Below are 16,011 nucleotides of genomic sequence, written 5' to 3'. Positions count from 1 at the left end.
TTGATCAGAAACCAGACGGCGAAAGGTAAGGCGTATGGAAGATCTCATGTGCGATGATGGCAAATAGGCCGATAGATGTTCCATTTTACCTCGGAAAAGGGCAGGCGATGTCCCCAATAATCTATTGTTATGACATAACATGCACTGAGAGCCATCTGGAAACAAGGACATCTCGCAAACACGCCAGAATGAGACTGAATATCTGGCAATAGGTCCCTCTGTAGACCCGCCTGGGAAAATCATGCATCCCTCGTAGTAGAATCACCCGCCATGAGTAGAAGAGCAACTTTCTTGCCTAGCCTCTCCTCCGACCGATATTTGCCGCATAGTAAACAAGTAATAGCTGACTGGTACAGGCACTCAGCATGGTCAGACAACATCCGATAGAAAAGTCTCTAGTGTCAAATCCGTGACTTCAAACTTTGAGGTCGCGTTCAATACTATTCATTGACGCAACCTCAGAATATCCCGCTAGAGCCTACCCGGCAGCGCTCGTGCCAAAAATTATATCCCGCTGTAGTGTATTGGTATCTGGTGAGCCCGACCTTGTCGTTCTAGACGAAAATGCTAAGCGAGTCGGTTTTGCGAATACCACACCGCTAAAGCCCTATCAGGGCGAGCTGCGCTTGGGAGCTACCCCAATTGAAGTCGAACTAATTGACCTTTAGCTTCAAGAGAGCGGCGAAAGCCTAAAATTTGCCATGCTGCGGCAATATGCCCCCGTCATGTATGAAAACATCTCATGAAGTCAAATTTTTGGTTGACCTTGCTGCTGATCCCACTGTTGAACGTCGCATCCCTGTCAACGCAGCGCTCTCAAGATTTGTTGCAAGTCTGATTGCAAAATTAGCTTGTTTGGGGAAAGACCCAAGTTGCCCTCCCTAGAGCCATATTCGGACCATTGGAGCTCCCGCTGGCCTCCTTTCTATTTGTCTTTAGGTTTCCCGCTCACAAACGTTGAGATTGTCAAGAGCATGAGCTGGTGTGGTTCGGCGAGAAGACAATATAAAGAGGACCTAGCCATTGAAAAAAGCGCAAAGGATGCGCACTTGTAAAATGAACTCACCGCGGACGAAGCCCAGTGGAGACGCGTTTGACAAATGACGTCACGCATACACTACGCGAAGTTAGCCGTGGCAAAGTCCAGTCAGCGGCGCGTCGGACCATTGAAGAACAGCAACCCAAGTCTGCTTCCGCCGACGTATGCCATCCTCGAAAGTCACAAGGCACCGGAAAGGTTGGCACTGCCTTGATATGCAGTTGCCCCATAAGTCGGCCCACCAGAAAGTCCACGCACGCCACATGAATACATGATGCGGGCGTCATTTGAGGCTGGTCCCGAAACGGAGGCACATCATTGGAATTGGCTCCTCGATCTCCATATGTCGAGTCAAGTTTCCAATCAACTTGGTCCTCTCGCAGCATATATCATCAGGCATCACCTCCGCAAATCAACAATCAATCTTCCTCTGACATACCGTAGACGCATGATAAATGGCCATGCTGACAGCAAGATGCCCATCATACTGCTTCTGAGCAGTAATTTTCACTAGCTCGCCCGCTTTGTACAGGCTTGGCTCACAGCGTGCTGAGAACATGTCTCTTCAGCACCATCACAGATGACCGAGGCGGAAGACGCTGATGCAAAGTGGCCTTGTCTAATGGCAATGGAGATCCGCCATCGGAATGCATAATGCGGATCCAACAGCAGGTCTTGTCATAAACTGTTCATTTCGGTAGGTGTCGACTTGGGTGAGGTGAGACCGGAGGCCACGTTAGCCGTCCACTGTTAACCTCCAGAGCCTGACTGCAGCAGGCCTCGCGTCCAATGCCGCTCAACACCAAGCTGTTGATTAGAGATGACGGCATTATCAATGAGCGCGGGCTAGGTAATAAATCTTTCGATCGACGTGAGAGGTCTGCTGGAACGATAGTCAGCCATACGAATGTAAATGCGGGGAGCGGACGCGATAAAAAGCCACCTGCTGGGTAATGTGGGCAATGCGCTTCTTATAGTAGACTCGTAGTGCGATGGGGGCTTAGTGTTCAGAGCAGGCGTCGAAGGGTATGTTCAGCTGATACGCGCATGGAGTGGGTGTGTGGGGAGCGCGTCGGTAACCAGTCGCACTATAGGCAATATTAGCATCCAGAGAGGAGGAATAAGGATAGGTCAGCATGAGTGGGGATACTCTTGTCAATGCCGAATTTAGCTGATACATATGAAAACAGACGTGAGTGCAACCCTTGCCAGCGAAGAAGTCGTTCAACATGGCTGCATAACTAGACGCAGTCCTCGGAGCTCTGAAATGACCGATAATCCGTAGCTTGAGATATGAAGGTTAGTTTCCGTGACTGCGGGGTCTATGCCCATTGAGTGTACGGAGCTCGATTGTGTCAGCTGAAAGCTCTCCCAATATACATAAAAAAGATGATGGGTTAGAGCTCACACTGAGTTTGCTTGGCGAAACTGGCCAACCCATTTCGTGCTGAAGCTAATAAGGTTGACGAGGGGCTAGTTCCATCATTCAATAACATGGAGCACGATTAGATCAGCAAGTGCTGATTGCAGACAGATGAATGGTTATTTGTCCTGGGAAAGCCGTATCAGGTGGAGTGTGGGCGGGCGACCTTGAAACCATCGACATAGCCTTGCAGTGGATCTGGGCTTTCGTTTGGTTTTAGCGTCACGCGCCATGTATTGCGTACACACTGGCTTACTGCCGGTATATCGAAAGTCTCTATGACGGATCAATGGTCTGTCATTCGAATTGTTTGAGAAGTGCCATAACTCACCCACATTCTATACCTTGAAGGTCCGAGCTACCTAAGCGGGGGTAAATATAGAGAAAGCAGCGCAAAGAGCTGGTTGGAATCGAGCGAGATCTGCTGAGATGAGATACGTACCTGATGGCGGCACATCCTCATCGCTGATAAAGTTGACGAGCTGTTTCTTCTTTATAGCGTCTTTTGGTCTTGCAAACGAAGTCACAAGGCTAGAGACGCCTCAATATAGAGTGCGTCTCTTGTATTCGAGGTGGAATCGGCCTTGCCTTGGGTACATGATGGGCGGTCTGTCCGACAACTGGTCCCTTGCTACCGAGTCAAAGATCGAGAGGGTAGAAAGCTTCATGAGCCATTCAGCATCCGGGATAGCCCACGCCGGGACTTGGGGAGGGGGGCGTGAAGATGTCTGCCACAGAAGATAAGTCAGCTCTATGTACATAAACTCAATCAAGGATCAGGGGATACGGATCACACTCAGCGTTCGCCGGTATTCGTGATGTATCAATCCATTCACCTTTCTGTAGGAGGTTCCTGTGATAGAAGTTCGTTTGATCAGCGACTGACCTCATGGAGTTGTTATTGAGCCTACCGTATAAAAAGGCTCTACCGTAATATATCAGGGGTAGAGAGCCTGTCATGGTTGTCATCGAATGTGTTCAGATCTGACTGTACACAGACCTCTCGAGAAGCTCTACTGTGAGATCGTTAGATAGGATATAGTACAGCTTCCATGGATCAAACCAATTTGACACCTCACCTTGGTAGAGATTTTGCTGCCCCGGTGGACAGATTGGAAGTCTAGCGGAACCGAGGAATAAACGGTGTTAGTGTAAGCTTTAACTAAGGAAGGGTGTTACTCACGTATTGAAGTCCTCGTATATCAGTCCGAGAGAAAGAGTGTTATCAGTGAGAGATAGTCTTGAGCTGATGACTGGGTACACTCGCAAGTAGTTGACGAAAGAAGAGATCAAAGTCAATCTTCGCAAATGATATGTGCGAAGAGAGATGCAAGAGGAAAGTCAAGCAAGAGGGATGGGAGCATATTTATATGCTTCACGGCGGAGTTCCTCGCCTTTCGCTTGGATCAAAAGTGGCGAATTGTGAAACTGGTTTGGTTATCTCTATGCAAGAGAAAAAAAGGCATACCAGCAAGCGGTTTTCTGCGCTCAATCAACATGGCTACTCACCAGTGGTGAGCAAACAGGGGCAGCAAAAACCGAATGACAAAACTTGGCAAGGATTAAGATTCAGGTAAAATGCCAGAAAATGCCACCAAGAAAGTGGAGCAGTGGCTAACTGACAGACCAGAGTTTATTCACCAGCGGATTCAGTTGAATCAACAGCGATGAGCAAACATGAGGCGTCTCAAGAATATGCGGAATGACAAATAGTTGTCAAGGAGGAATCGTCGAGGTAGAGTTCTAGTCCCGGTAAGACGAATTGGTGTTGTGATTTCAGGTTGGTGCAGATCAGGAACAGAGCCGCACCATCGGAATTAATCCCGATGTATCTATACGAAGAATCAAGTTGATTGGAAATCAACTTGTTCTTCTTGATGTATATATAGTCCTATGTTTCCTTCTCAAATATAATAATCAATCTTTCTTTGAATTACAACAGGTTATGAGCCCGGGAGCAAACTCTTGGGTGCCGTATCTACTCATCTAAGAAACACTTTATCTTTTCATTTTGATTATATATATATCATACCTATCCCGCTTTCAAACCATTCTCATCATGTCGGCTCTGGTCCATGACTCTCCAGACCGAGCCGTCACGGCCATCGAGCCTCTGACAGGAAGCGATAACTTCGCTACCTGGAAACGTCTCATGACCTCCTACCTCAAAGCGAGACAGGTCTGGGACGTGGTGTCGGGCGACCTTCAGCGTCCCGACTGCCTGTTCAAGTACGCCAAACCTATTACGGCGGACATCCACCCCTTGGTGGAGCCCCACCTCAGTGGGGCGGTGAGGCAGCGCGCCATCGACGCGCGCCTCGAAGTGGAGGTCCAGGCGTTCGAGCGTCACCGTGAATGGTCGCGCCGCGAAGCCGAGGCCTACCATACTATCTTCCGATATTTATCCCCTCACATCAGCATTCACGTCGCGGGGCTCGAGACGTCTCGTGACCTCTGGAATGAACTTGAAGAACGGTATCGGCGGATGGAACTCGCCACGTTCTGCGAGCTGTTTGCCCAGTTGCGTGAAACCACTGGTGAGCGCTGCGGCAGTGCGCGCGAGTTTGTCGATCGGGTACGAATGCTAGTACACCGATTGAATGCTATTGTCCCGGGATCCATCGGCGACCGGACGCATATCGCAATCCTGCTGACGCAGATTGGACCGGAATACATCTTGATCGTGGATGCGATCCAAAATGACAAGGATCCCGTCAATCCGACCACGATCGGAAACCGTCTGGCAAATGCTGAACAGACGGTGCAGCGAAAAGACGCAGCAATGCTCCCGCACGGAGCGCCTGGCGGACTGAGTAGCCCCTCAATCAATACAGTGCAGAAGAACACCAAAAAGTGCAACTACTGCAAGAAGCGCGGACATGTAGTCGCGCAATGCTGGAAGAAACAGCGAGAAGAACAGTCGTCCAGGGACGTTGCCCTGAAGGCTGAACGGAGTGTTTCCGGCTCACCAAGAAGCAATTTGCAACGAATACCATCAGGCCAGACGGAAGAACGGCATGGCCCGCCGACTTCCAAGAGACCGCGGATCAATGTTGTGAGGGCGAGGGTGACGACTCTCTATACCCACGCACCGTCACCCCGGTGGATCCTGGACTCGGCTGCCACCAGCCACATCTGCTGGGACCGGAGCTGCTTCAGCAGTCTGCGGCCTCTCCGCGAGATGTTGGACACAGCGGGCGATCCAGTGGAAGCCGAAGGGATTGGGACGGTGAAGCTCACGCTCTGGGGGAAGTTCAACCAACCCCTGGTGTTGAAAAACGTGTACTTCGCGCCACGCGTCGGGATGAACCTGATCAGCGTGCCGAAGTTGCTACGAGACCGCTACTCGGTGGTGGCGCACCCACAGAACGTCTTTGTGCAACGCCGAGGACGGACGGTGGGGACCGCCTACCATGCGGAGGAGGATCTGCTGATCCTGCGGTGCCATGTGAGCAAGAGATCCCGAGAGCGAGTCCAACTGGCGAGGGCGCCGACGATTTATGGCCATGCAGATTCCCTGGAACCGCAGGCGGTGGCCATGGACGTTGACGACCCTGAGGAGTCAAGTGGCGTAAGATGCGCATCGCCAACCTCTGAACTCGGTGGTGAAGCACGGATACTCGAAGCAGATGCGAGCACAGGAGTGGACCAGGCCTCCGAAGCGCTGTGGCACGCTCGGATGGGACATCTGAACCGGGGCGACTTGAAGGTGGTCCTCCGGCAGACCGGCACTCCGTACCGACCGCTGACGCAGGCGCAGCTGCAGGCAACGCCGCAGTGCCCGGCGTGCATGTCGGGTAAGCAGCATCAGAAGAGGAACTCCCGCGCAAGACGGCCACGTCTGCATTCAACGAGAATTTTCGAATTGATCCACTCGGACATCATGGAGATGCCGATCGCCAAGGATGGCTCCAGGTACGTGATCACCTTTACTGACGATTATTCTCGTGGCTCGTGGGCATATGCCATGAGATGGAAGCATGAAGCGCTCCAGAAATTCCGACATTTTGAGGCATGGGTGCACCGACAGTTTGGTGCCCAGATCAGAAGATTCCTTACCGACAATGGAAGAGAATATTTGCCGGTCGGAACACACCTCGAACGCCAGGGAGTTGAGTTTGATACCTCGCCGCCATACTGCAAAGGGCAGAATGGGCTGGCCGAACGAACGAACCGCACTATCCGGGAGCGGATCAACACGCTCCTGTCCGATGCGAACCTTCCTCCTTCCTGGTGGACCGAGCTCTTGGACACGGTGGTCTATCTGAAGCTGCGCGCGCCAGCATCAATCCTACAAAAGAAGACACCGTATGAAGTGATCTATGGGAAGCCGCCCTCGCTCCTGCATCTGCGACGGATCGGCTCCCGTGCCTGGGTTTTGATCCCAAAGGAGCATCGAGCCAAACTCGGGCCGCGATCGTCCGAGTGCCGACTACTGGGCTATTGTGAACCGAACCAGTACAAGCTCTATGAAATCCACTCTGGAAAGACAGTCTTCTCCCGCGATGTCGAGTTCGATGAGCGGACCCCTGTGGCGCCACTCATCGAGGGGGAAACAGGCAACGACCTCCCGGACAACGCTCCTCCATCGCCTGTCTTTTCATCGATCCCACGCTTAGCCAGCGGGCTGCCAACACCTCCTGCATCGCCATTATCTCTGTCGAATGGGCAAGAGAAAATGCCCGAGGAGATCCCTCCAGTGGTCAATCCAATCGAACAGGGACTTGACGTGACCTCGGATCTTGGGTACTCAATCTACGGTCGCCGACGAAGACCGTCACGGCGTCTTCTGGAGTCACTCGGCAAAGTGTACTCGACAGGCGCATTGAAAGCCATTTCGGACAGACAAGTCGATCCGGTGACCTTTGGCGAAGCTGTGTCAGGCGCAGACCAGCTGGACTGGTGGGCCGCTATCCAGAAAGAATATGCGTCGCTTCTCGAACACGGCACTTGGAAAAAGATCCGGCGACAAGACGTTCCGGCCAGTGCTCATGTGATTGGCTGCAAATGGGTCTTCAAGACCAAAGCGAACGGGATGCGTAAAGCGCGGTTGGTTATCAAAGGCTACCGGCAGAAACAGGGCGTCGACTTTCATGAAACATTTGCGGCTGTTTCCAGGATGGACTCAGTCCGATGCATTGTCGCGAGCGCCGTGCTACGCGGATGGAAACTCCACCAATTCGATGCAGTCACCGCCTTTCTTCATGGAGATATCGACTCATCTATCTATATGGAGCTGCCCGAGGGCTTTGAAGAGCCAGGGTACGTATGTCAGCTGCGCCGTTCACTGTATGGTCTGAAGCAGGCTCCGCGGATTTGGTACCAATGCGTCCACCGCGTCCTGGCTTCTCAGGGTTTCACTATGGCCCAATCGGACAACTGTGTGTTCTACAAGCCGCACTGTGTCGTTTGTGTTTATGTCGACGATTTTCTTGTTGCTGCCGCGGATGCACATGCCATCCAACAAGTGCAGCAAGCATTGCAAGCGGAGTTCCAGCTCAATGATCTGGGTACCCCACAGTCATTCCTCGGGATCCAGTTTGACCATCATGTTGACGGGTCTATATCCATTCACCAGAGCCAGTACATCCAGAAGGTGCTCTCCGACTTTGGTATGGAGACCTGCCAGCCGAAGTCTACGCCGATGAATCCTAAGCAAAGCCTGAATTCTCGCCCAGAGGAACCTCCGGATGAAGAAGCAAAATCTCGCTACGCGATCGCTATTGGCTCGCTCATGTATTTGATGGTTGGCACGCGACCAGACATCGCGTTTGCGCTAGGGATGTTGAGTCGCTTCACATCTCAGCCACAATCGCATCATCAAGTCGCCCTTCAGCGGCTGCTACGCTACGTCAAAGCCACACAATCATACCGGATCACCTACCGCAGTGGGCAGCTAATTGGATACACAGATGCCGATTTTGGTGGCTCTGTCGTCACTGACGGTGCCTACTCAACATCTGGATATGTTTTCCAACTTGCAGGTGCGCCAGTTTCCTGGTCGTCCAAGAGACAGGGGGAAGTGGCCACATCTACGACTCATGCCGAGTACATTGGCCAATACAATGCCATTTTACATCTGCAATGGCTTCGCACGTTTCTAGCAGAAACAAATCTGTATCGATCCCCAATCACTCATATCATGGCTGACAACCAATCCGCTATTGCGCTCTCCCATAATCCCGAATTTCATAAACGGACCAAACACTTCAATGTGAAGTTCCATTATCAGCGATCAGTGCTGAATGCAGGAGAAATTGACCTACAGTACGTTCCCACCAAGGAACAGGCCGCGGATGGTCTCACCAAGCCATTGGGACCTACAGCCTTTGTCAAGTTCTGTAGTCTTTTAGGAATCGACGCTTCGGAGATTCCAAGGCAACGTGCATGACAGCGCAGGCGCTCTTTCCACTTTATTTTCCCACGAAGGTTTTGAGTGGTTTTACCGAGGCCTGACTGCTCTGCACAACTCCAGTATCGCCCTGCCAGCAAGACGATCCTGAGGGGGAATGTTGTGATTTCAGGTTGGTGCAGATCAGGAACAGAGCCGCACCATCGGAATTAATCCCGATGTATCTATACGAAGAATCAAGTTGATTGGAAATCAACTTGTTCTTCTTGATGTATATATAGTCCTATGTTTCCTTCTCAAATATAATAATCAATCTTTCTTTGAATTACAACAATTGGGGATGTAGAAAACGAGGTCGTAAACTTTATTCACTCGCGAATCAGTTGACTCAACGGGGATGAGCAAACAGGAGCTTGATCAACAATATTTGGAATGGCAGATACCTGTTGAAAAGTGAAATTTGAGGCGAGCACTAGAAAGTCCTCCGTTTGATTACTGACTTGACTACTGTCCTGGCTTTCTCTGACCCATTAACTAGCGGAAAATAAATACTTACAAACAAGATGCATTTGCTCGCCTCGCTTCTACCACCTTTGTATGAGCGGACGAGGTGTGAACACAACACATAATACACGCCCTGGAGGGAACGTAAAAGTTACCGCTCCCCCTCAAGCATAATGTGAACCGTGGGCAGCCCAAATTGGCAACACCATAACAATGCATGGTCATTAAGTTGAGCCAACACTGGGTACCTTGGATCCACACCGGTGCGGCCTGTGGGTCGAGGTGGAGCCACCATATCCACTCTGGTACCTCAACGTTGAGTGAACGATAGTGAATGATCAGCGAGGAAAGCCAGAAGCCCTCAGAGAATGATGGTGAATGAGAGATTGCTCAGTTTTGTGCGACCCCGAAAACTCTCCATATCGTCCTTGGAATCGCTTTCCATTACATTTCGGCCGTCCCAGCAAAAAGCACCGCTCCTCAAGTAGCGGGTGCTGGGCATACACTACTCTACGAAAGACACAAAAGTGCGTCCCGCCAAAAGTTGAGAATTGGGGCCAGTTATTCACTAAATTGATATGCCATGGAATTTTTGATAGTAATGCCATTTGCAGAGTATATTGACAATCACCAAGAGCCCAGAGCTCTCTGCAGCCTGTCCGCTGCCAATCTTGGTCACAAAATATCAGCCCTTAGTAGAATATGTGGACACGTGGGACTCTGCACAAGTCCAGTCATGGATGTATGGAGGAATACCCTTGCATAGCAATCATGTAGGCATGCCTTCTCTCAATGTACGGCAAAGACAAAGCCTGTCAAGCCGTGTACCTCAGTACCTCACAACAAGCCGCCAGAACTTGAGCATAGTCAAGCAGAGGTGACATTGAAGCCGCACGCAATTCGACGGGCCTTTTCAAAATAGACCATCCTCCACCATGGCACTTTCGCACGCGCAGTATAATGCTGAGGATCTTCATTCTGACTCACGTCTCTGAGGTCACCGTACCACGACTGTGAACCATGGGCGAGCCAGCTCTTTGCCCTCCGATTGCAACTGCGCCAATTTTGTGATTCGACCAGCACTTTCTGTGAGTCAGGAATACTACACACCCAGATGGAATGAACGGTCGTGGTGCTGTCTGCCGCGACATGATTGGCGATCCATACGCCAGCATCGTCCAGCTCATGGATCAAGACCGGTGAAGACATTGCATCGACCGCCAGAACCGTCCTCGGTGAGAAACCTGCACTGCTGGTATTTGCGAGAAAGCGTAGCTGAAGTCCATAAAAGCAGGCTCCTCCCCCGATCCATTTGTCTTTCTTCACACATCGCGGCCGCGGTGTGTCGCCTCTGACCTTCGGGCCTGAGGCTTCCGTGACGACGGCTGTTGCTGATCCAAGCCCAGTGACATAAGAATAGTGCTTCGCAGGGGGGCGCTGCGTTACCAAGTGAACTCCGCAGGGGGACGCTGTGATGACAATTGAGACCCGCAGGAGACCGCTGCGTCAACAAGTTCTCTGCAGGAGACCGCTGCATTACCAAGTTCTCCGCAGGAGACCGCTGCGTCAAATAAGTTCTCCGCAAGGAAAAATGCGTTACCAAGAGGATCCGCAGGAGACAGCTGCGAAATCAAGCGCCTCCGCAGGAGACAGCTGCGAAATCAAGCGCCTCCGCAGGAGACAGCTGCGAAATCAAGCGACTCCGCAGGAGACAGCTGCGAAATCAAGCGACTCCGCAGGAGACAGCTGCGAAATCAAGCGCCTCCGCAGGAGACAGCTGCGAAACCAAGCGACTCCGCAGGAGACAGCTGCGAAATCAAGCGACTCCGCAGGAGACAGCTGCGAAATCAAGCGCCTCCGCAGGAGACAGCTGCGAAATCAAGCGACTCCGCAGGAGACAGCTGCGAAACCAAGCGACTCCGCAGGAGACAGCTGCGAAACCAAGCGACTCCGCAGGAGACAGCTGCGAAATCAAGCGACTCCGCAGGGACATCTGCGAAATCAAGGCCCCCTGGCAATGTGCAAGCACCTCTGCGTGGTGCTAGGGACCAGTATTCATCTCACCTGGGGACTGCAACTCCCATGGGGACTGAAGAAGCCAAGACTTGCACAGTAGATAGACTAAATCATGAGCCATGGCAGCCCACTGGGAAATGCAATCATCACATTATCAGTTCAGTCGATTCAAAGCTCTCTCGTAGGCCATACCTAGAGTCGTATTTAGTAAAACCGCTTTACGCAATAGGTACCTCGACATGCCCACTGATGAGCCAATTCAAAGCGGCCATCTCGAACTGCACGAGACATATGTTAAAAGTAGGCAGTTTGTCTGAATGATTCCCTCATTCGCGAACCCAATGCCAGGACCCCGTCCAGGCAGGATTTTCGTGACGCTGACCAATAAGGTGACCTGAGCCGTCAAAGATCGTTCGGCCTGGAAAGTGGGATATGGTGCTGAGAGCGACTTTGAGGTGATGCGATCCTTGATGGGAGTGATTCTTGATGGGTGCGTGCTCACGTTGACTCGTCGGGCTACAAACATCAGGTGAAGCGGTGAAGGGCAGGCAGTATTTGGCTTCACACTGGCTGGTCTGCCCTCGACCAAACTTCACGCGTCCATTCACCATTGTCTGGGCTGCCCCAAGTATACTGTACGTCCTTGCCTAGAATTTTCGTAGATCTAAGTTTCCTTTTTCCTGACTCCTTCATATCAAGTAAAATCTACACCTCCTAATCTCTTGAGACCAACGATCCCTACCTCATAATGGCACAATTGTGTTTTCTTCCGCGAGGTTGGGAAGCGGAGCATGTATGTTTGGGTACGTCGAATTGATACCATTTGTTGAAGCTATGTTGCCCTTTTCACGGTCTCCCTCCAACGCAAATCGGATTAAGTGCACCTATCAAAAACTATTCTTTAATGCCCCCGGCGGATATGGTGGTTGAAACCGAGGCCTTTTTATAGTTTTATTACCGATGAGATTGACTAAATAGTAAAAAAACAACGAAAAACCTCTAAACCCACATTGAACTTGTAGGCAGAGCCCATCATGATACTGCCATCATTTTTTGCATAGGGGAAACAAAGTCTGAAATCTTCATTGTTCACGAAGACTACTGGAAAGAGGTGAAGCAGGATCAGGCTCATTTCTAACATGCTTGTGTCAGATACGTAAGTGCATCAAAAAAATTGTTGCTACACGTCACTGCAGAATTCTCGTCGCAAGAAATTCTTTTTTCACTGTTAGTCTTACCATTGATATACGCTGATGGTCACAGCGTTAGTTAGTTGTAAGGGTCAATGTGGCAAGTTCGCTACTGTACAACGCCCAGAAGAAATTCTCAAAAACGCAACACGATTCTCATTTTGAGAGTTTTTTCGCCACCTCAGTTGAAATATCAAAGCAAGGTAAAGTCGCGTGTACATGTACTTGAGACTGCCCAAAATGCAACAAAAAAGAGAACGAAAATTTCGGTTGAGCCTTACATAGTTTAGCTACATTTCTGATGTTCTTTTTTTCTCTCTTAGTTCTTTCTTTCGAAATGAGCTGACTTTTTCTTGAAGCTGAGGTGGAACACTCAAGTATGTGGTGGAATTGTACTCAATAATTGCAAGCGCACCAGATGACGTGGCTAGCTGCATCTAGCATTTGCAGACCGTATGGTTTTGCATGAATCATAATAGCATGATAGGTAGCCTTACCCTGAGATTGGCGCAGCCTGATGCATACAAATACTGTGCCGGTTCCTTTGGCCAACGGGTTGTGTCGCCCATCCCCTCTCAATTTGTGCAAAGAATCAAAGACCTATGAAATGAAGGTCCCAAGGAGAATCAGTACCGACAGATCTGCTGCTTGGTTTACCATATTGGCTTCCGTTGTGGCTGTGATCTGCTGGAGCATTTTCTTTGCCGGGTGCACTTCGTCATCTACATCCGAACACCTCTACCTGATGGAAGTAAGCGTGCCTAGGAATAATTCGCATACTCAGCTAATATCGCGTAGGTCAACCTGAAGGGCTTTCCAGAAATACGGGGGAGCTCCATTGGTCAGGGATTCTCGCAGCTTCTTCCTCGCGCCCTCCCAATCGGCGTTAGTCCCAAGGAAATACCAACAGAGATTGGATCAGCCACCTCGGGCATAGCAAGCACGGTGGAAAACACGCCCCAGGAAGTCGCGGGTGCGGCAGAGAACATTGCTAGCGAGATCAAGTTACATCTGCCAGACTATTATCGCGTTGGCCTTTGGGGATACTGCAGCGGAGATGACGATCAAAAGGCCGTGTGCTCTCACCCGAGCCTATCATTCTACTTCGACCTATCCGCGATTCTACGATCAGCCTCCCCACTCGTCGACCATATACTACGCGATAAAGGGGATCACGGTATTAGTGGCTATGCAAGGCTTTCTCATGGCATCACCTGCATGTGCATCCTGGGGCTCATAGTGACCGTTTTAGCAATAGTGCTTGGCGTATGGAGGGAGTTTTACGGTGGACACAAGAAGCTACTCACAGCGTTCCATATGGTGAGTTATGAAACTCTAATTCATTTGAAACCTACTGACTTCTCAGTGCTCGTTGGCTCTAGTCACGGCGGCTACCATCGGCGTGACCACAATGTATGGCATTCTCAGTCATACTATCAACAATTTTCTCGGTGACCTCGGTGGCCAAGCGCGGGTGGGGGGATCCATGCTCGCCCTTCTTTGGATGGCGACGTTTTTCTCTCTGGGAGCCTTTTCGGTTTGTTTCGTCCGGTTCTTTCGGCGCGACTTTTAAATAATGCAAGATGCGGACTAAGGGGGAAGGGAAGTGATTCTGCGCTCCTAGCGAGACCTTGATGGATTTGAAAGCCCTCTTTCACTGTATAGCGTCTTGCTACAGTTCATCGACGCCCATTCCGCCGAAGTAACAGGGGAGTGTATGGGAATGAGACCTAAAAGCTTTTTGGATTTCATACGTTTATTATTTCATTTGGAGGATATACTGCTTGGTCAGATTTATCACTGTAGTAGCGTGTTAGGGTTGGTAAGCTGCTGAAATTTGATCGTTGTTGGCCAAGAGTCAGGATTATACCAGCATCTTAAAACATACGCGACTGTCTAGTGGTCACTTCTAATTCAAATTATTTCCTTGTGCTGTTCTCTTTGAATGTGATGTAAATTGCTAATTTAGACGAAGGGAACACCAGTCTGTTGGGCTATGACTGCATTCTCGGTATCGCAAGACTGTCGTTCCTCGTAGCAGCCCGACCATGACAGCGTAGCCATTGATGGCGGAGAGAAATCACTCAACACAATTGCCGCAGCAAAATCGATAGACGGAGCAGCTGATCTTGTCTTTCGAGCAAACTGCCGCGCGTCGATAGCAATTGCAGGTTTTGACGATTTGACACGGTTTCCAACTATATTCAAAGACCTCCAAAGGCCGCTTCATTCTTGCTGGCTAGCTCATGAAACAGAGGTGGTGTCCTGCTTCCTTGAAGCCGGAACGATCTCTTTCAGGGTCTGCCGGAACTCAAGAACGAACTTATCTTCTATGGCTTGGAATACACCTCCAAGAGCTCTGCGCAGGGAAGCTTGCTGTAATATTTCAGCTTGGAGGGTTTTGCGATTGTGGGCTGGCCGGCTTCCTTTCGTCTGCAACACTGGGGCTGGCGAGCGGTCTATTTGCGCTCGGTGCGTCTGCGGCAGGATATAGTCTAGGAGAATCCAGAATTCATAGAGTTTTTTGGCCTCGCAATTCCCACTCAATAACCACACCAGTCCAATCGCGTTATTGACCATTTTTAGAAGAGAGTTGCGGTTCTGAGAAATACGGTGCACCGCAGCATGGCGAATGGCACAAATTGGCTGGTGCCAGTTCGGCGGAGGCTTTTGTTTCTGTGGAAATGCAGACAGCGAAAGCTTTCGAAAATGTCTCTTCAAAAATGGAAATAGCTTGTGCAATTCCAGCGCCTCTGCACAGGACCATCCATTCGCCTCAGCTTCCTTTGGTAGCCACTGCTGCACGAATCGAAAGGCCTCGGCTTCCAAATACCGCTGGATGGCTTGAAGGACAAGATGTTGAACACGAAAGGGGACGTAGGCGGTTGGTAGGTCGACCAAATCATATATATCATGCATGACTTCTGGGCAAAAGGAATATTGTTAGCTTTACTGGTAGAACAAAATGTAGGAGTAGAATGATGTCGCACCAAAGGTCTTCTTTGTGCGTAGGCAATCGAGGGACTTTTGCATCTGGCAGGAGCTTGAAGCTCGAGTGGTCAGTCTCGACCTTCTATCGGATAGAATCACTTACCTGCTCTCGGTTTGGCATGGAATGAAACCGATGAGAGGCGATTTCTCTTCTGCCTGGTCATTTTTTGGAGTTGCATGGTTGTCATGCCGCTGGTATCGTCTGATCCGCTTCCGGCTTTTGCCCATATTGGACAACGCGATGGCTTGTCATACAAAGTAAGCAATTTGGGATATTGATCAAGCGTTGGTTGCTGCGCTCAGTCTGAGTGAAAAGCGCACATTTTCAGCGGAGACAATGCCACACTTGACAAGAGCTAGGATATTCTTTGACTAGACTTTATGTGCTGAAAGCGAGTTTGAAAATTCGCACGACTGCAGCTGGCGGCGTGACCTCGCGTTACACCTGAATGCAAGCTTTGGGACACTAATTTCCAATTTGGTCTGTCCAGACTTT

The 16,011-nt window shown here is 50.4% G+C and overlaps 5 protein-coding genes across 5 annotated transcripts; 3 read left to right on the top strand and 2 right to left on the bottom strand.

Annotated features, from left to right (window-relative positions):
• Positions 1 to 4,521: 4,521 nt before the first annotated feature.
• Positions 4,522 to 8,853, top strand: N7478_010047 (uncharacterized protein; the record flags this gene model as incomplete). Its single annotated transcript, XM_056926261.1, has 1 exon — positions 4,522 to 8,853. One exon carries the CDS (start codon positions 4,522 to 4,524, stop codon positions 8,851 to 8,853), a length of 4,332 nt encoding a protein of 1,443 aa, XP_056775631.1.
• A 1,332-nt stretch (positions 8,854 to 10,185) lies between these two features.
• N7478_010046 (uncharacterized protein) lies at positions 10,186 to 10,527 on the bottom strand (the record flags this gene model as incomplete). Its single annotated transcript, XM_056926260.1, has 1 exon — positions 10,186 to 10,527. One exon carries the CDS (start codon positions 10,525 to 10,527, stop codon positions 10,186 to 10,188), a length of 342 nt encoding a protein of 113 aa, XP_056775630.1.
• A 382-nt stretch (positions 10,528 to 10,909) lies between these two features.
• Positions 10,910 to 11,434, top strand: N7478_010045 (uncharacterized protein; the record flags this gene model as incomplete). The annotated part of the gene is made up of 1 exon (XM_056926259.1): positions 10,910 to 11,434. One exon carries the CDS (start codon positions 10,910 to 10,912, stop codon positions 11,432 to 11,434), a length of 525 nt encoding a protein of 174 aa, XP_056775629.1.
• Positions 11,435 to 13,131: 1,697 nt separating this feature from the next.
• Positions 13,132 to 14,097, top strand: N7478_010044 (SUR7/PalI family protein; the record flags this gene model as incomplete). The annotated part of the gene is made up of 3 exons (XM_056926258.1): positions 13,132 to 13,275; positions 13,323 to 13,844; positions 13,891 to 14,097. The coding sequence occupies 3 exons, from the start codon at positions 13,132 to 13,134 to the stop codon at positions 14,095 to 14,097; spliced, it is 873 nt and encodes a 290-aa protein (XP_056775628.1).
• Positions 14,098 to 14,768: 671 nt separating this feature from the next.
• On the bottom strand, positions 14,769 to 15,443 carry N7478_010043 (uncharacterized protein; the record flags this gene model as incomplete). The annotated part of the gene is made up of 1 exon (XM_056926257.1): positions 14,769 to 15,443. The coding sequence occupies one exon, from the start codon at positions 15,441 to 15,443 to the stop codon at positions 14,769 to 14,771; it is 675 nt and encodes a 224-aa protein (XP_056775627.1).
• Positions 15,444 to 16,011: the final 568 nt, after the last annotated feature.

This window comes from Penicillium angulare (assembly GCF_028827245.1).
Source record: "Penicillium angulare strain IBT 27051 chromosome Unknown utg000007l_segment0_segment0, whole genome shotgun sequence".
In the NCBI taxonomy this organism is placed as follows: Eukaryota; Fungi; Ascomycota; class Eurotiomycetes; order Eurotiales; family Aspergillaceae; genus Penicillium; species Penicillium angulare.
This window is presented reverse-complemented; position numbering and strand designations above follow the sequence as displayed.